Source organism: Dermacentor albipictus, chromosome 2 (assembly GCF_038994185.2).
Source record: "Dermacentor albipictus isolate Rhodes 1998 colony chromosome 2, USDA_Dalb.pri_finalv2, whole genome shotgun sequence".
NCBI classification, from domain to species: Eukaryota; Metazoa; Arthropoda; class Arachnida; order Ixodida; family Ixodidae; genus Dermacentor; species Dermacentor albipictus.
Window position 1 is genome coordinate 22,137,085 of NC_091822.1, and position 19,418 is coordinate 22,156,502.

Genomic DNA, 19,418 nt, shown 5'->3' on the forward strand with positions numbered 1-19,418 from the left:
GTCCATGTCCTTACTCGTCCGTGTCTTTTTTTAGCGCAATTCCCTTCTTTAAGTATGTACGACCGACTCGCCCAACAACGTGCTCTCCTTCAATCAGATGCTTTGACAAGAAGTGGGCTGGTGACTTGCTTCTCACGCAGTTGCTTTTTTGGGGGGCCCAGAGGCCCCCAGGAATCAAGTGTAGGTCGTAAGAAAGAGGGTCCCCTTGGGGATCCTCAGAATAGCATCGTCGCAATTAACAGAAAAAAGAAGGAAACCCAAAAGAAGAGAGCTCTCCATCAATAGGCTACGTAAACGTGCAGGGCAACACAAGAAAGGAAGAATGGGTTAAGAAAAGGAAGAAGCAGTTAGAGAACAAATAGAGGTGTACGCAGTTACGGAAGCACACCTTACAGACTCTGAAGGGCCGCCAGTGATTGAGAATTTTGTTTTAGGAGGACGCAACCAAACTAAACCTGAAAGGAAGGGAGGGGGAGTTGGAATGCTCACATATCAGGGAGCCTCCTGAGAAAGAGTAAATTGAACATGTCAACAGCATCTTTGGTTACCCACATGACAAGAAATGCGAACGCGAATGCACGAGAAATGTTGCACGCGATGATTTCTTCGTATACTGTACGATTTCTCACAGCTCGAATGAGTTCTCGTACTGCGCTTGTGTACTAGATTGCATTGTTGCCACTGAACGAGATTCTCGTGCGTCATGAACGAGTTTCTTTGTACGAGCTGAGTGCATACAAGAAGAACGAGTTTGTATGACCTGCGAGAGTCTGAACCCTAAAAGATATTGGCAGCTCCTTTTCATATATACTAGAACAATGCAAATACAACTTTTGTAAGTGTACTACATGCTCGATCACTAGTGCTGACCTTACTGCAGCGTTGCGTTGCTGTAACGCTTTGTTCACAATTCTACCGTAAAGAGTAATTTTCAGGTGAAAAAAATGTTGGATAAGGAAATGTTTTAAATAAAAGAGTACACTTTACGCAGATTCTTCCGCACACCCATTCAAGCTTTCATTGACAGTGATATCCTCCGAATTTAAGCGAGAGCATATCACACATCTCAAAAGCGTTATTTATTGGACCTTCTAATGGAACTTTGATGCACCCAGTCTGCTGTCGGATGACCACTGGAATGGGTTGCTTGAATGATGGCTTGCAGGGACCTGAAAAAGTAAAGTCAACAATTTTTTTTCAATTATTCAATAAGATAACGCATAGGCAAAGGCCATTTCGCCTACACTCACACAGGTGAGAATGTTTCAGCGTTCAGAACATCTGGGATACCGTACAAAGCGTACTAAAAATAAGTGATTTGCTGCAAATGCTTATGGCTCCTAAAGGAACGTGCATTACTGTGGTAGAATAGCCTGTCACATTAGCCGGCCACTGAAAGAAGTGTTACCACAGCAAAAAAAGAAACACGCACCGGCTAACAATGAATTAAAGTATTGAAACAACAGAAGTAAGAAGCTTAAAATGTAGTTTAAGAAAGCAGCACGAACAGCTTGAGCTAACCAAATTGCTTGGAAACTACCCTTCTGCCAGCAAAGTAAAAACCGTAGTGGCGTAGTGGCTTTGATATTGCACTGTTAGGCCGAATGGCTCAGAATAATATCTCGGCCACAACGCCCGCATTCGGATGGCGAGAAAATGAATAACAACATAAGGTGCATTGGGCGCACATTATAGAAACTCCAGTGTTCAAAAGTATTCCGGAGTCCCCTACTACAACGTCCCTCATAATCATATTGTGGTGTTGGCAGATAAAACCGGCGAATTTAATTCACCTAAGGCAAATAGTATACGCATAAGGATAAATGCTTACATAGAATCATCTGGCAGCAGCTGAACTTAACAAAATTTCATACTTTCTAAATTAGGAAAAGGTCATATGATTGCAGCAAAAATCTACGTATGCCAAAATTATTATGATTAGATAGATGTGGCCTTTCGGTCTTACTTTCTCTTTAACCAATATCGACATGTTTGCACAGCGTAAAAGAAAACTGTGTTGTGTTCTTCCTTCAGTCTTCGTCTTTTGCGCTGTGCGAACATGTCGATTTTGAATCACCAACTCGCCCAAGCTTCCACTCTATCTTTAACCAAATTATATGTGCGGGGGACGTGCTCACTGCAACAGCAACAACAATAAAAAAAAGAAATGACGCCACATGTTAAGTGCACGGCATTGTCTCAAGCGGCAGTACAAGTTTGCGTTACAATTGTTAACCAATGCAAATGCTTTTCGTACTTCTTGAGATCACGGACGCCTGGGCAGGATCACTAGAAACAATGGGGCATCCCGTCGTCTGTTTTTGCCCACAGAAACCACGCAGATACCGACATAAACCTGATTTTGCAATTGTAAGTCCACACTGTTTCATAATGATAAATTTAGTGTCACTGACCCAAGTCAAGCAAAAAGAGCGCCTGTTCTGGCAAGGCAAGTTCGTGGTCTTGCTTTAGAAAGGGCTTAGTGTTGGGACGTCCCATGGTGCAGGTTACTATCGTCAGGCTTGTGTGAATTGCCATAGTGTTGAAGTTGATTCTTTTGCGCCGAATGCAGTTGCAGGTTTAGTGGTTTTGCAGGAAGACAAGCTCAAGTAACTTCGTAGTTTAAATTGGCTTATTTGGTTTTAATGCATCAACCTTTCTTGCGACTCTCTGCAAAGGTGGTGTGTTAGTGCGACTATGAAGTTGACGTTTAGCTGTATGTCCCAGAAAGCACAAATAATGAGCTGCTCTGCTTCACTCCTTGCAGAGAGAGCTTGAGTTCCCAAGCATTTGATTTTCTGTGAGTACTGAACTCTTGCTGCCAGTAATTTCTTCGCAGCTATCTGAATTACCTTGACACCTCACGCTCACATTGCTGATGCCTTCTAATGCAGACTTATCGGAATAAAATTCCTTCTCTTGCAAGTCTGTTTAAAGGAAAGGTGGCACCTACATATTTCCATACTGCATGTGAGCGAGATGAACCAGTAAGTCTCGGTTATAATGCTCTGACAAAAGGTTCCCTACAAGGTATTTTCAAGGGTTCGACGAAAATTCATTTACTCAGGTCACATGACAAGTTTTGGCCATTGATCAAATAAGTGAATATGTTGGAGACAAGATGAATTTTCGTCAGACCTTTACCTACTACAATATTCTCCGGCTCGTTTCACACATGTCTGGAATAGCAGCGTTTAAGCGCCATCTTTTCTTCAACCTCTCTTGCAAAGCCAGGAGCCTTATCCTGATAAGTCTGCATTTGAAGGCATTAGTAGCGTGAGCTTGGGGACTCAAGGTAATGCACAAATCTGAGAAGAAATTACTCACAGCACAAGTACAAGTGTGCCAACAAAAATGAAGACCATAAAAGCCGATCCCTGCTTCACAATGTGCCAAGTAAAGGGTCATCGTTCACAGGATTCCGGATGCACAACTTCATGCAAACTTCATGCTGATGCTAAGGAAGCCTCGTTGCAGACAGTTGCAAGAAAAATAGTGATGGCTTCAGACAAATGTGGCCATATAAACCATAGAAGTTGTGTTTAACTTATCTCCCTACAATTACGCTGAACCTAAAGCTGCTGTTTTGGGCAAGGAAACATCAACACTAACGCCTTGCCTGACTCAGTGAGAGTCGTTCGCGCCGGGAATGGTGCCGCCAGTACAAATTGGTCTATAAATTGCAGAAGCACATACCACAAGATTGTGTGCTTTAGTGTGAGCAAAGACACCCTATGGGCCTCCGAAACCCTTCGACCAAATGAACACAAACCCAAACCAATAAACCTAGGTGGTTCAGTGCTGAGAAAAGTAGCCTCAGGTCGGCTTTTTCTAGAATTCTTTCTCGGCATGGCAAACGCTTGCGTTGCTGTGTAGGCACGTAAATAATGAAGAGGAATGCGTTCCCTTGCATTCAGAGCAAGAATCATAATCAGTCAGATGTGTGGTGATCAATCAATAGCTATTAGGTTTAATTTAAAGGACATGGTAGACACGTGCTCACTGACATTTCCCTTGTTACAGTTCATCAGGCAGGTGGGTGACCCGGTGCTCGACAACATGCTGGTGTCTCTATTGAACAAGGAATGGCATGTGACTAGAAACATCGTATCGCCTATTTTTAGTACATCCAAGATGAAGCAGGTAAGCATCCTGATCACACTGTGGAGCGCAGCGCACAACTGTGCAATTTCGTATCAGCCGAGTCAATAGAGTATTTTCATCACTTCCCGAATAGGGTATGTTTACGTCGATGGGTCTAAAGCAGCGGTTCTCACTTTCATGTGTGCAAGCTCGTTACCGGCCAAGGCACGTTGTGCTAAAATCCTTTCTAAAGAAATTGTTTGTAGAAAAATATCATTTCTATCCACTTGTGTCGTCTTCAGTAGCACTGGGGACAACAAATGAGGTCTTTAACTGAGAAAGCGTAAGAGTAGGGTTAAGATTAATGGGCAAAAGACAAATACGATGCCCTGAAAATGAGAACTCATGATTGTTATTCTTATTCTAGAGTCTGTACAGGATTACCTTTATCTAGGTCAATTACTCAAAGGTGACCTTGAACGTGAGAAGGAAACTTAAAGAAACCAAATGGGTAGGAGTGCACATGGGAAGCATTGCCAAACTATGATTGGGAGCTTACCACTGTCGTTGAAAAGAAATTGCAGTCATTGCATTCTAACGGTACTCACATATGGGGCAGAAACTGAGGTTAACAGAGAAGCTCGATAACAAGTCAAGTTACGAACCACAAAGAGAGCGATGGAACGAGAAATTAAAGGCGTAAGAGCCAGAAAGAGAACGCTGAGGATAAGAGATCAATCGCGGCAAGCCGCTATTCAGGTTGACATTAGGGCAAGAGAAGCTACAGAAAATATGCGAATTGTCTACTAATCCATAAGCATTGTTTGGCTGAGCTGTGACTTGGTTTTGGGGTAGTTTCTCTTACTTGTTTTTCCTAGCTTGTGCGCGTCTACTAATGGCCTTTCCGGTGGCAAAGAATGCTTGGGCTTTAGTAGACAATGGTCAGATTTTTTTCGTCGCACCAATCACTTCAGCCGGATTACCGGGCCCGAGCGCGCCTCGACGGAGCAGAACGGTCGAAGGGGAACGCCAGCTGCCGGAGTAGCACGTGAGGTGTTCCGTGAGGGGAGAGGGCATAACCACGACGCGATGTCACAATCGCTGTCGCTATCGCAAGCCTGTGTGATGCGCGCGTCTCTTGTCGATGGAAGCTGCGCCTCGCTAAAGCCCAATGAAAATGCGCTCGCTTGAGCGTGAGGTGTTCATAACCAGAACCACGCTCGTAAGAACTCAATTGGACGTTGGTCCACTGTAAAATCACAAGTTGGCAACCACCAAATTTAAGTTGGCCCATGTCCCAACTTTAAGTTGGCCCGCCCCCTAATTTAAACTGGCCCACCCCACATTTCAAGTTCGCCCACCCACCAATTTCAAGTTTCCACCCACCAAAAAGGGTGGCGGCGTACTGATATGTGCATACTAAAGTCTTCAATGTGCCGAAATAACAGTAACAACTCCCTTACAAATTGTCTTCGTGATAAGCAATGCTTTCTGCCCAGCCGTTGTTATAGGTGCATGCTATCGTCCACCCGACGCAGACCACTATTTTGTAGCTGACTTCCACGAAGCGCTCCACTTGGTAACAGGCCTTTATCCCCAATCAGCTAACATACTTTTTGGCGACTTCAACTTCTCTCCTCTCAATTAGTCCAGCATAGCGGAAACCACGTCAAAATACACCATTGGAAGTGATTGGACTAGCGGGGTTATAATAATCCAGGTACAACAAAATCAGGAAGGCCCACTAAGCTTCAACAAGACACTCCCTCACCAGAACAGGAATTGGCCTCCCTGGTGCAGTATTCAGCCACTTCGTCCCATATGACTCACTCAATTACCAAATGGCCCTCAGTCTCTAGCAGCTGCGGAACACCAGACCAAGGTGGCTGTCAGACCTGTAACACAGCAGAGGGTGCTAAGAATCTCTAGAACCGGACAGGCCACCAATGGTAATTGACCCTTAGAACGTTTAATACCCGAACCCTCTCGAGTGAAGCTAGGATAGCAGGACTCTTTGAGGAGCTATTAGGCATTGTTCGGTACATCATTGGCCATACCGAGGTTAGAAGAACTGGTAAGACTTATGCAGTGGTGACTAACGGCCACATCTCCTGCTTTAGTGGACTCTGAGATAAGAAGCATTAGGGGTATGATTCCTAATCCATAAGGACATAGCGGGCGACATTGATGAATTAGAAGCATTAATGAGAGGGTAGGAGTAGTCGTAACAAAGGTGAACAGGAGGAGGAGGAATAAACTTTATTTGTGCACAGCAGATTTGAGACCTAGGCCTCTCTACCTAAATGAGGGCCTCGAGCCCTTGGGCCCTGGCGGCATCTTCGGCCTGCTGGATTGCCTTGAGTTGAGTTGGTCTTCCGGTGCACAGCTGAGCAACGCAGTCTCCCACTGCTCTCTGGTCTTATTTATTTTATTCCGTGTGGGTGTGTGAGGACAAGCCTAAACAATGTGTTGTAGGTCCGCCCTTTCTTGACAGAATCTACGTCTATCCGTGTAAAAGTCCATGAAGTAGCGGTGGTAGGCCACCGGGTCCGGATATGTATCTGTTTGTAAGAGGCGCCATGCCGTCGCTTGCCGTCTACTTAGCGAGGAATGTGCCGGGGGGAAATGGGCCCTTTCCAATTTATAGTGTTTGGTGATCTCGTTAAAGCTGGTCATCCGGTCTCTCTCCGTTCCCAGTATTTGTTGCGTGTTACCTGCTCGGCCTGTCAGTTCTCGAGCCAGGTTGTGCGCTATTTCGTTCCCAGGAAGGGAGGAGTGTTCGGGTGCCCATATAATGTGAATGTCGCGATCTTCACGAAAGTTGTTTGAAATTCTCAGTGCTTCCGGTGAGATTCTTCCTTTTGCATAGTTCTTGACGGCTGTCTTGCAGTCGCTTACTACGATGTTAGCTTCCGTGGAGGCTATTGCCAGTGCTAAAGCAGCCTCCTCCACCACCTCCGCCTTCCATGTTTTTACCGTCTCGCTAACTATGCTGTCAGCCTCTAGACTCGTAGCAACTATCGCCCTACTCTGTCCATTTGCGTACTCCGCCACGTCCACATAGACCACGTCCCTGGCACTACGTAATCTTTTGTGGAGAGCTCTTACTCTTGCGCTTCTTCGATCTTGGTGAAACTCCGGGTGCATGTTTCTCGGGATGGGGGGTATTTATATATGTTCCCCTATTTTCCTTGGGATGTCTCTCCGCACTCCATGTTGTGCTTCGTAGGTTATTCCGATGTCATTTAAGATGTGTCTTCCCGTCAAACTCTCTGTAAGCCTTTCATACTGCTCTACTCTCTGGGCCTCAATAAGTTCGTATAATGTGTTGTGCATGCCGAGCGCCAAGAATTTCTCGTTTGACGTATTTGCCGGAAATCCCAAGGCTTGCTTATACGCCCTTCTGATAATGCAGTCTATCTTGGCTTTCTGTGCAGCGTAGAGCTTGAGGTAAGGGACCATATATACAATACGACTGATTATGAATGTTTCTATAATTCGGATGAGATTGTGCTCTTTCATGCCATAGTGCCTGTTCGATATCCGCTTTATTAGTCTGATTGTTTGTTCAACACTATTCTCAAGTATTCTAATGGTTTCTCTGTTATGGCTGTTTTCGGATATGTGGAGTCCCAGTATTCTCAGGCTTTCCACTATCGGTATCGTGGTGCCTTCTACTCTGAACAAAATGCCCGGCCTTTCCCTAATGCTTTTTCGACCCCGGCATGTGGGTCTATAGAGCAGAAGTCCTGAATTTTGCGAGGAGCATCTCAGTCCCTTCTCTCTAATGTATTCTTTCACCGTGTTTACTGCTGTTTGAACGATCTCTTCCACATGCTCATCGCTTCCAATAGCCCTCCAAATGGTGATGTCGTCCGCGTAGTGGCTGTGTCCAAGTCGTTCTATATTTTCGAGTCGAGCAGGAAGACGGATCATTGCCACGTTGAATAGAAAGGGAGATAGGACTGAACCCTGCGGGGTACTCGTATTATCTAGTTTGAGCGCGTCTGATTTGGATTCTCCAATTGAAATTTTTGCGGTACGATCTGTCAAGAAGTCTTTGATGTACGTGTATGTTTTACGTCCTACATCCAGCTTTTGGGGATTTTGTAGTATGGCCTTGTGCGTGACGGTGTCAAAGGCCTTAGTTAGATCGAGACCTAGTATTGCCTTGGTGTCTAGACTTTTCTCACCCGCATCTATCATCTGATGTTTTACTTTGAGCATATTATCCTGCGTCGATAACTTCGGTCGAAGTCTAGCCAGTGTATGTGGGTAAAGTCCTCCGTCATTCATGTATCTCGTGAGACGTGTGAGAACCACATGTTCCATGAGTTTACCGACGTAGGATGTCAGCGATATGGGCCTTAAGTTCGTCAGTTGGGGTTTCTTTCGAGGCTTTGGTATAAAAATGATTTCATTTCATTTCATTTATTTACTCTCAAGGCCGTACAGGCATCACAGAGAGGAGTGGCAATAGAAAAAGAAAAGTATGTAGCTAATGAGGCAGCACATGGTCACAGATAGCCGACTTGATGATGGATGCGGGAAGGCGATTCCAGTCTTGACTTGTTTTCGGGATGAAGGCTTGGAGGTATACATTGCTTTTACACTGAGGCACCCCAACCTTCATTTGATGATCAATACGGAATGACAAATGGCTCGGTGACGAAAAACGTGTCATTTTTAGCTCATTATTAGTGTAGTATATTTTGTGAAACAGGCACAAGCGGGAAATTCGACGTCTAGTAGAAAGGAGAGGTAGTTCGAGCATTTGCTTCATGTGAGAAACACCGGCTAAGCGATAGTAGTTAGAGAGAATAAACCTAACTGAGTGGTTCTGAACCGATTCTATGGACTGTGTTAACGAGCTAGTGTACGGGTCCCATATCGATGAAGCGTACTAGAGTTTAGAACGCACGATTGTTTTATATAGTAGTAGTTCCAGCGGAACGGGAGCGAGTTGGAAATTCCGCCTAAGGAAACCAAGGGAACTCTTAGCTTTGTTAATAACATGATGGATGTGCTTCTGCCATAACAGATTATTAGTGATATGGACGCCTAGATACTTGTAGCTGACGGCGAACTGAAGAGGGCAACCGTTAAGCTCATAGCCCTGAGAAATGGACTGGTTAATCTTTCGAGACACCCTCATTGGTTTACATTTGTTAATGTTTAGTTTCATAAGCCATGCATCACACCAAGAAGAAACTTTATTTAAGTCAGATTGAAGAATGGAGAAGTTAGACTCATTAGAAATTACGTGGTACAGAACGCAGTCGTCTGCAAAGAACCTTATGTTAGAAGTAACAGAATCAGGCAGGTCATTAATGTAAATTAGAAAAAGGAGAGGCCCTAGGACTGACCCCTGAGGAACACCGGATGTTATATTGCATGATTTAGTCATGATCATTAACAGAAACAAACTGTGTTCTATTCTGCAAGAAGCATTCAATCCACTCAAGCAGGTTGCAATCAAGATGTAGTTTGCTATGTTTCAGTAATAGTAGTCGATGTGAGACGGTATCGAAAGCTTTCGCGAAGTCAAGGAAGATGCAGTCAATAACTGAATCTCGATCTAATGCGGAAGACAAATCATTAGTAAAGGTTAATAATTGAGTCTCACAAGAATAATTTTTTGCGAAAACCATGCTGCTGTGACGCAAAAAAATTATTAGACTCGAGAAAGCTAATCAGGTTGCAGTAGATTACGTGCTCTAATAATTTGCATTGAATAGAAGTTAAGGAGACCGGCCGGTAGTTTAAGGGGTTATGTGTATCACTGGATTTGTGGACTGGAATTACCTTCGCCGTCCTCCAGTCGTCCGGAAGTGTTGAACTCTGCAAAGACTGTGGAAAAATATATGACACGAAAGCAGATGAATACGCTACAGTACTCTTAAGGAATTTGTAATTTATGGTATCAACACCTGCCGATGAAGAAAGTTAGGCTTTCATAATCAAATTGTATATGCCATCTAAATGGATCGAAATCGGCGCCATCTCAGGGTACGTAAAGGCACGTGCGGACGGTGAAGTATCTATTAGAGCGTTAGAAAAAGATAGCGAGAATGTGTTGTTAAAAACCGATGAGCAAAGCTCACCGGGGACACGAAATCCATCGTCAGTTTCCAGAACAATTTCTGTGGGTTTGCGTACGTTAATAATGTACCAAAACTTCCTAGGATTGGTTGTGAGCAGATGAGGTAGTGTTTCAGAAAAAAAGTGATTCTTGGCTGAGCGAATGGCCATTTTATATTCAGATGCGATAGCTACGTAGGCAGCTTTTGCTTTGGTTTCCTCAGATAGCTTGAAGCTTCGAAAAATGCGTTTTTTTCTTGTTAAGAAGCTGTTTTAATTTTAAGGTAAACCAAGGAGCCCGATTGCATGATGATAATAGGCGAATCAGAACATATTTTTCAGTTAGCGTTTGAACCTTGCACTTTAAAAGCAGCCAGTTTTTTGCAATAGTTCTTTCCCAGAACTGAGGAAAAATGAAATCGACAAAACTTTGTAATTAGTTATTGATCGAGGAAAAATCTGCTCGACTGTAGTCACGAATTTTCTTACGGTGTTTTAGATGCTGTGGTGAGGGGATTGCAAAATGAATCACGCAGTGATCGCTTGAACCAGGTATGATTGATAGTGATGAAATTGAATCAGGGGATGTGGTGAAGACGAGGTCAATGATGTTGGCAGAAACTGCAGTGACACTGGTAGGCTCTTCTGGGTGAAGAGCCTACCCATGAGCGTTTGAGCCTAACAAACTGGGTGAGGCCAAATGTCGAACATATATCAAGAAAGGTTGAACATTGGGATGAGGATAAAGTCACTGATGGGAAGTCAACAGCCCAGTCAATGCCAGGGAAATTGAAATCACCGAGCAGGAATGTTGGTGCTGCTGGATATTTAGCAATGATTTGGTTAAGACAGTCAAATAGCGCATTGCAAAATGTGGATGTACTATCGCGTGATCGATAGCAAGCGGCAAATATCACGTCTCTTTATTTATGTGAATGCAACAGCACAAGAAATCAATTTGCGAAGGCACGTGTATATCAAAATAGGTGATATCAGATGAAACAGCGATCAAGGTCCCACCACCACATCGTCCTATTCTGTAATTTCTATAAATATTGTAAGCCTTACTGCACGCGAAAAGCTCCGAATTTTCAATTTTATCTGAAAGCCAGGTCTCGACTAAAACAACAATATCTGCATTGCACGTGTCGATCAGCGCAGACAGAGCATCGCGCTTATTCATAATGGAGCGAATGTTAGTGAACAGTACAGAGTAATCTTTGTCATGCTTATTCTGTACGGCCGCGCGATGCTAACTCGAAGAGGGTGACGGGGGATTTGCAGGGAAATTTATTCCGCTGCTGCCTACATTACCGCTGGCAGTAGCAATACTGTTCTGCTGGAGTTCATAAACGGTATCGGTTTGAGAGCAATACGCGTAGCACGTTTTGTTGACGAACAATTTGTTGTACCTGAGATGACACAATTGACCGGAAGACTTCCCAAATGCAATTAACTTATTCCTGGTCATTCTAGCTGCCCGACAGAAATCTTCTTGAATGGATACCCCGGATCCCTTCAGTTTCTTCTTTTGTGTTAATATGTTTTCCTTTGCTTTAAATGATGCCAATTTCACTACCACTGGTCGACATTTGTTATTTATAAAGGAACCTAAGCGATGCGCACGCTCAATTCCTTCTTCGGGTAATTGCAACGCCAAAAACTGCGCAAGGAGTGCACAAACTTTTTTTTCTGTTTCCGCCCAGGTTTCAGAGGCACCATCGGTGATACCATAGAAAATCAAGTTATCTCTTTTTGACCACTCCTCGAAATCGTCCAGACGAGATTGCACCGATGCATTCTCACCTTTCATGGCTTCGGTAATAATGCCTCGGATATGAGCAGTTTCTTGTTGAGTTTCAAGCGCAGCGACTTTCTGCTCTACGCTCGCTATTCTGGCATTCATGCTTGTAATACGCTCCTGAAGTAATTCTTGGCTGGGTTTCACTTCATTAAGAGTTGAGATTAGCTCAGCGTGACGCGCATCCATTTTAGTAGCAAGAGAGTTGATGGCCTCGAGAGCCAGGTTAGTGCTACAACTGGGATTAGGCCCAGGGTTAAGCTCAATGTCTCCGGACATCACAAGCAACTTCGTAACATGTACACAGTCGGCAAATAAACACCACAAAATGTCCGGGCATGGGACGAGCAGCAAAGCGCGATTGCTAGAGCGCTTACAGTAAAGGGAAGTCGAGTTGCCAACCTAGATGTAAAAGAAGAACGGTCTCAGCAAAGACTGCACCATTGCTGCTATCCCATGCCCACTGACGAGGGTTGTCATCGTGGGCCTATTTATATGCGCACCACAGGGTGACGCATGCGTTGATGCCGTTGGTTTGGTGAAAAGATCCGGTGCGATGATTCCGCTGACGTTTCCGGCATGCGCAGACGAAGAGAACAGCAAATCGCCGCATGATGCAAAGCCGAGCTTTCAGCAAGGAAGGACGTAGTACAGGCTCCATCGAAGGGGTTCCAGGCATGGACAGGAAACAGCCCGATTAGTGGAAGAATCTGGATGTAAAAGAAGAACGGTCTCAGCAAAGATTGCGCCATTGCTGCTATCCCATGCCCACCTATTTGCATATATCTCGATTTGGGCTCATTTCCATTGACTTGGAATGCTGCCTTGCTCCCAGCAGTTATTCATGTAGCCCGTGAGAGCTCGAATGGATGCATCGTCGAGGTTCCTGAGTGTTTTGTTGCTTATCCCATCAGGTCCTGGTGCAGATATCGAGTTGAGCCTGGTAAGTTCATATCTGACTTCTGTCCCCGTAATAGGGGTATCAAGATCAGGATTCTCGTTACCTAGGTAATCCGGAAGTAGTTCTCTATCCGCTTCTCCAACGTACATTTTTTGGAGCTCTCGAAATAGCTCTTCTTCTGTACCGTTGCAGCTGTGTATAACCTTCTGTATATTGTGTCTTTGTATGGTTTTTGTACTGCCGGCGTTCAAGAGGCATCGGAGAATGTTCCAGGCTTTGGACATTCCTATCTGCCTTTCCATCAAGTCCCACGTGGCTTCCCAGTTTTGTTGGGTTAACCTATTTGCATATATCTCGATTTCCTTGTTTAATTACACAATTCTCTTCCTTTGTTCCCGATTATGTTTTTGCTTTTTCCATGTTCTCAGCATGCTACATTTCGCTTCCCACATGTAAAATAATCTGCTATCTATTTCCTCTATACCTGCCTCCTCTGGAACAGTTTTGGCAGCTCGTTTAATGTTTTCTTGCAGTTTCTCTGCTATTTCTCAATGTCCGTTATAGTGTCTTCCGCATCTTTTTGTCGGATTTCGCAGAAAGAGTCCCATTCTACTAGCTTCAGTTTTCTCCCCCTCTCTTTCTTTGGGCCTGCTTGTACCGTTGTGACGACGATGTAGTGGTCATTACCTAAGCTTTCCTGCATGTTTGTCCATTGAGGGTCTGCAACATTCTTCGTAAATGTGAGATCTGGTGTCGTGTCATTGGTTGCGCTGTTTCCTATTCTGGTTGGGGCCTGAGGGTCAGTTATGAGCGTTAGTCCTTCGTGCTGAGCGTCTGCCCATAGGCTTCGGCCCTTAATGTTCTCTATGCTGTATCCCCAAGCCGCGTGTGGTGCGTTAAAATCACCGACCACGACTAGCGCCTGCTTTTGCGCTACGCTCAACACTTTGCGGAAGAGTGGGCCGAATTTGGGCTTGTGTCCGGGTCGACTGTATATGTTGAGAATAAATAGACTTCCCTCTTTTTTACAGGAGGGGATTATTTCAGTCAGGACGTGGCCGGTATCGTGCTCGACAGCCGAGAGGTTTCTGTGTATCAGCGTTGTGACGGTTGCTTTCTCGCCGGAAGCACTGTAAGATTTATACCCCGATAATTTTGCGATCCCCCCGGTCTCCTGCAGGGCGATGACATCTGGCGCCTCCTTATTTGTTACGAACTGCTGCAGGTTTCCTCGCTGGCGATGATACCCGCGGCACTTCCATTGCCACGTCGCGTATTGGTTACGCGGCGCCATGTTGATTTATCTGCTCTTCCCCCATGGCCTTGCTATTTTGCTAATTTCTACCGCATTCGGTCTGCTATACGGTTTGCTTTTAACCGGTCCTGCACCTGCCGGCCTAATATCCTTTAGTGTGCTTTCTAGTGCCGCTACTCTATTATCTTAATCATTAAATCGTTGTTTAATCTCAACATACATGTTTGTGATTTGTTGCTGTAACCCATCGAACATTCCTTAAACGTTCCCATAACCTCGCTGATTGCAAAGACACTCTTTTCTTCAACCGTTTCTTGCGCCCCTCCTTTTCTGTGGTGGTGCTTCCCCGTTCGCATGCGTGGAAACGGGCGTTGGAGCCCGACTAGGCATCGACGTCTTACTGCCGGAGGGTGCGTTGCCATTCTTTTTTTGTTGATGAAGCTTCGCGTTTTCTGCCCTAAGCTGCTTGATCTCATCTTTAAGGGTTGCATTCTCTCGGGTAATCTGTTCTAACATGTTTCTGATCTGTGTCATTTCCTGTTCTAGGGCGGGCCCTTTAACTTTAGGCGATTGAGTAGCAGTGCCGGAGACCGCGCTTGCCCAGCTCACCTGTGCTTTGCTCCCGTCTCCCCCTCGATTAGTTCTCGAACCGGATCTTGACCTTGATCTCGTCCACGACCTGGTCCTGGACCTGGACCTGGAGCGTCCGCGACCGGCTTCCCCTGGCAGTCTCCGAAAGGAACCGGAGTGGTCTATTCCATAGTTTTTCCTGCATGTTTCTTCTCTGTCGGTTGAGGGCTGCTTGCTCGCTGCAGTCTTATGTTTATCCTTGTTGCTCCCTTTGGTTTCTTTGTAGTTGTGGTAGTATTCTTCCTCTTTGGCTCCTTTTTCTTCCCTCCTCCGTCGCTCCCAGCGGCGTCTCCTGACCAGGTAGGGTATCTTGTATCTTGCCTGGCACTTCTTGTCTTCCGTGACGTGGTTTGCCGCACAGTTGGCACTCCGCGTCGCAGTTGTGATCCTGCTGTGGATTCTTGCACCCACACCCCCGGCAAATCTTGTCTTCAGCGTTGGGGCAAACGGCAACCCTGCGCCCTGTTCTTTTGCATCCATAGCATATGTCGATGTGTTTTTTATACAAGGAGCATTTGATAAGCATCGCTCCATACCTCACATATTTTGGGACGTGAAAACCTTCAAATAAAATGATCACATTGTCTGTGTTACCCATTCTCTTGACGCGCAAGACTCCAGGATTGCGTGGCGTGACGAGACTGGTCACTATGTACTCCGGACTCTCCTCCTGGGATATTCCTCTGATGAGACCCTTGGATGTGTTATCAGGAGCTGCTCTGTAAGCACTTGCTTCGAATTCTTATTCTCCAAAGCGTAGCTTATTAGCGTAGCTTATCCTCGAAAGGCGCGCTGAGCACCACTTTTTTTTGTTGGCTGTTTATGCATATGTTGTCTTCCTCCGCTGTCTGTCGGCCGACCCCGGCAGCGTTGCGCAGGCAGTAGTAAATGAGATCCAGCTTGTAGTCTGATACGTTAAGTCCGCCACGTGGACGCACGATAACTCTGTAGTCTTCTTTTGGCAGGTTAGGCAGCCTACTTGCTTTGATGATTTGTCGCACCTTGCGTTCGTTCTTCCATTTGTTTCCATTTGTTGCTTCCCCGACGGAGGTTCTTCCCTGCTGCTCGTGTCCCGAAAATCCGGCCCGGCCGCTGCATCGCTTCTTTGTGCCTCTTTTAACTTCGCGCCAACCTGATTCTTTTACGAACTCCTCCGGTTGCATTTCTTCGCCTTCCACGCTCACGACTTCCGTCATGGAGCAGGGCCTGGGTACCTCCGTCGGCGCGGTAAACCGAGCTCTCTCAGCCACCGCTGCGGCGGAGGCGTTCGAGGTGTCGAGGCGTTCGAGTTAGGTGTACATCTCCCGCCACGCGTAGCGAGAGGAAGGAATGACTGACGGCCGAAAAACGGGCCCACCTGGTAGCGAATGGTATCCTTGGAGTCCTTGGCAACTGTTCTTTTGATGATCAATGAATTTCTCCACAAAATGCGATTTTCCGCCGAGAATCATAAGAAAATGCGGAGCTGACGCGATGTGCATCCGCACTCCATGGCTTCTTCTTGTTCCGGATAAACAGGAGGCATAGAATAAAGGTAGTACAAGCCAACGCGCCAACCCCCCGTCATGGTAATGAAGAAATAGAACAGTTCGTTGAGCATGCTGAAGTAGGGATCAGAAAAATGGAAACTGGGTATACTATAGTCCTGGGTGACTTCCATGCAAAATTGAGGAAAAGCCGGCCGGTGAATAAGCATTTGACAACTGCATTGACTGTAGGAGCACTAGAGGAGAGTTAATTGGTAGCATTCGCCGAAAGGAATAAGCTTCGAATAATAAATACCTCCTTCACGAAGCGTTAGAATAGAAAGTGGACCTGAAAAACGCTATTGAAAAAACAAGAAATTAAATAAATTTATACATTCGGCCGATTCCAGCATAGTGCTGGATGTAGAGGCGTCAAGTAGGATAAAAACGTGTTATCATTGGATAGTGAGCTAAAGGATTTACTTCAACATGAACAGCAAAATAGCCAAATTATCCCGGATGAAACAGGCCAATATAGACGGAGTAAGGCTAAAATCAGACCAATTCCGGCTAGTGCTTGCAAACAAATCTGCGGTCTTATAACAAAGAGATGAAGGTGACATAGACGTGATGAATGAAACCGTAACTAGGCTGATTTTAGAAGCAGCATTCGAAGTGGGATGTAAGGCACCAGGGTAACCAGTAGTTAAGCTATCTATGATATATACTTCTTATATGAATACAGCAATCAAACCCCAGTCCTCAGTCCCCAGGTGGCTGCGAAGTGACTGACCACGGCGGTGGTCAGACCTGTGCCGCAGGAGAGGGTGCTAAGAATCTCTTGATCCGGACAGGCCGCCATTGGAATCTGAACCTGGCAACGGTTAACGTTAGAGCGTTATCTAATGAGTCGAGTCTAGCAGTGCTACTGGAGAAATTAGCGGGCATTATTTGATATATAATAGGCCTCAGTGAGGTTAGGAGGACAAATTAACCATATACAGTGCTAAAAAGCGGGCACGTTCTGTGCTACCGGGGCTTAGCGGAGAGCGTAGAGGATATAGTTGGTAACATGGCAGGTCTTGTTGTGAAACATAATAAGAGGTACAAACTAAGGGTCCTACAAGTCTACGCGCCTAAATCCAGTCATGATGAAGAGGAAGTCTAAGGCTTCTATGAAGATGCGGAATCGGCGATGGGTAAAGTCAAAACAAAATACACTATACTGATGGGCGACTTCAATGCCAGGGTAGGCAAGAAGCAGGATGGCGACAAGGCAGTGGGGGAATATGACATAGGCACTAGGAATAGCAGGGGAGATTTATTAGCAGAGTTTGCAGAACGGTATAATTGGCGGATAATGAGTACCTTCTTCCACAAGCGGGATAACCGAAAGTGGACGGGGAGGAGCCCGAATGGTGATACTAGAAATGCAATAGACCTTATACTGTGCGCTACCAATGGCCCCCTACAAGATGTGGGCGTGCTCGGCAAGGTGCGCTGCAGTGACCATAGGAGGGTAAGAAGTCGAATTTGCCTTGACTTGAGGAAGGAACGGAAGAAACTGGTACATAAGAAGCCGATCAATGAGTTAACGGTAAGAGGGAAAATAGAGGAATTCCGGATCAAGCTACAGAACAGGTATTCGGCCTTTAGTCTGAAAGAGGACCTTAGTGTTGAAGCAACGAACGACAGTTTTATGGCCATCATTATGGAGTGTGCAATAGAAGTCGGTGGTAACTTCGTTAGACAGTATACCGGTAAGCCATCGCAGGAGACGAAAGATCTGATTAAGAAATGCCATTATGTGAAAGCCTCTAATCCTGCAGCTGCAATAGAACTGGCAGTGCTTCCTAAGTCAATCAACAAGCGTAAGACAGCTGACATAAGGAAGTATAATATGGATAGAATTAGCCGTACTTCTAGAACAGAGAAAGCCAAAAAGCAGTGAAAAAGACACTAGGAATTGGCAAGAATCAGATGTATGCGTTAAGAGACAAAGCCGGCAATATCATTACTAATATAGATGACATAGTTCAAGTGGCTGAGGAGTTCTACAGATATTTATACAGTACCAGTGGCACCCACGACAATAATGGAAGAGAGAATAGTCTAGAGGAATTCGAAATCCCACAGGTAACGCGGGAACAAGTAAAGAAAGCCTTGGGAGCTATGCAAAGGGGGAAGGCAGCTGGGGAGGATCAGATAACAGCAGATTTATTGAAGGATGGTGGGCAGATTGTTCTAGAGAAACTGGCCACCCTGTATACGCAATGCCTCATGACCTCGAGCGTACGGGAATCTTGGAAGAACGCTAACGTAATCCTAATCCATAAGAAAGGGGACGCCAAAGACTTGAAAAATTATAGACTGATCAGCTTACTGTTAGTTGCCTACAAACTATTTACTACGGTAATCGCAAATAGAATCAGGAACACCTTAGACTTTTGTCAAGCAAAGGACCAGGCAGGATTCCGTAGAGGCTACTCAAGGATAGACCATATTCACGCTATCAATCAGGTGATAGAGAAATGTGCGGAATATAACCAACCCTTATAATAGCTTTCATTGATTACGAGAAAGCGTTTGATTCTGTCGAAACCTCAGCAGTCATGGTGGCATTACGGAATCAGGGTGTAGACGGGCCATATGTAAAAATGCTGAAATATACCTATAGCAGCTCCACAGCCACCGTAGTCCTCCATAAAGAAAGCAACAACATCCCAATAAAGAAAGGCGTCAGGCAGGGAGATACAATCTGTCCAATGCTATTCACAGCATGTTTACGGGAGGTATTCAGAGACCTGGATCAGGAAAAATTGGGGATAAAAGTTAATGGAGAATACCTTAGTAACTTGCGATTCGCTGATGATATTACCTTGCTTAGTAACTCAGGGGACGATTGCAATGCATGCTCACTGGCCTTGAGAGGCAAAGCAGAAGAGTGGGTATGAAAATTAATCTGCAGAAAACTAAAGTAATGTTTAACAGTCTCGGAAGAGAACAGCAGTTTACCATAGGTAGTGAGGCACTGGAAGTGGTAAGGGAATACATCTACTTAGGACAGGTAGTGACTGCGGATCCAGATCTTGAGACGGAAATAATCAGAAGAGTAAGAATGGACTGGGTTGCGTTTGGCAGGCATTCTCAGATCATGAACAGCAGGTAGCCATTATTCCTCAAGAGAAAAGTGTGTAATAG

At 45.2% G+C, this 19,418-nt stretch overlaps 1 protein-coding gene across 1 annotated transcript in view; it reads left to right on the top strand.

Annotated features, from left to right (window-relative positions):
* LOC135897944 (cytochrome P450 3A9-like) overlaps positions 1–19,418 on the top strand; it is a 336,077-nt gene that overhangs the window by 143,383 nt on the left and 173,276 nt on the right. Inside the window, exon 5 of the mRNA XM_070532782.1 lies at positions 4,024–4,143. Within this exon, the coding sequence (XP_070388883.1) occupies positions 4,024–4,143 (120 nt within the window). The remainder of the gene's footprint in view (positions 1–4,023; positions 4,144–19,418) is intronic.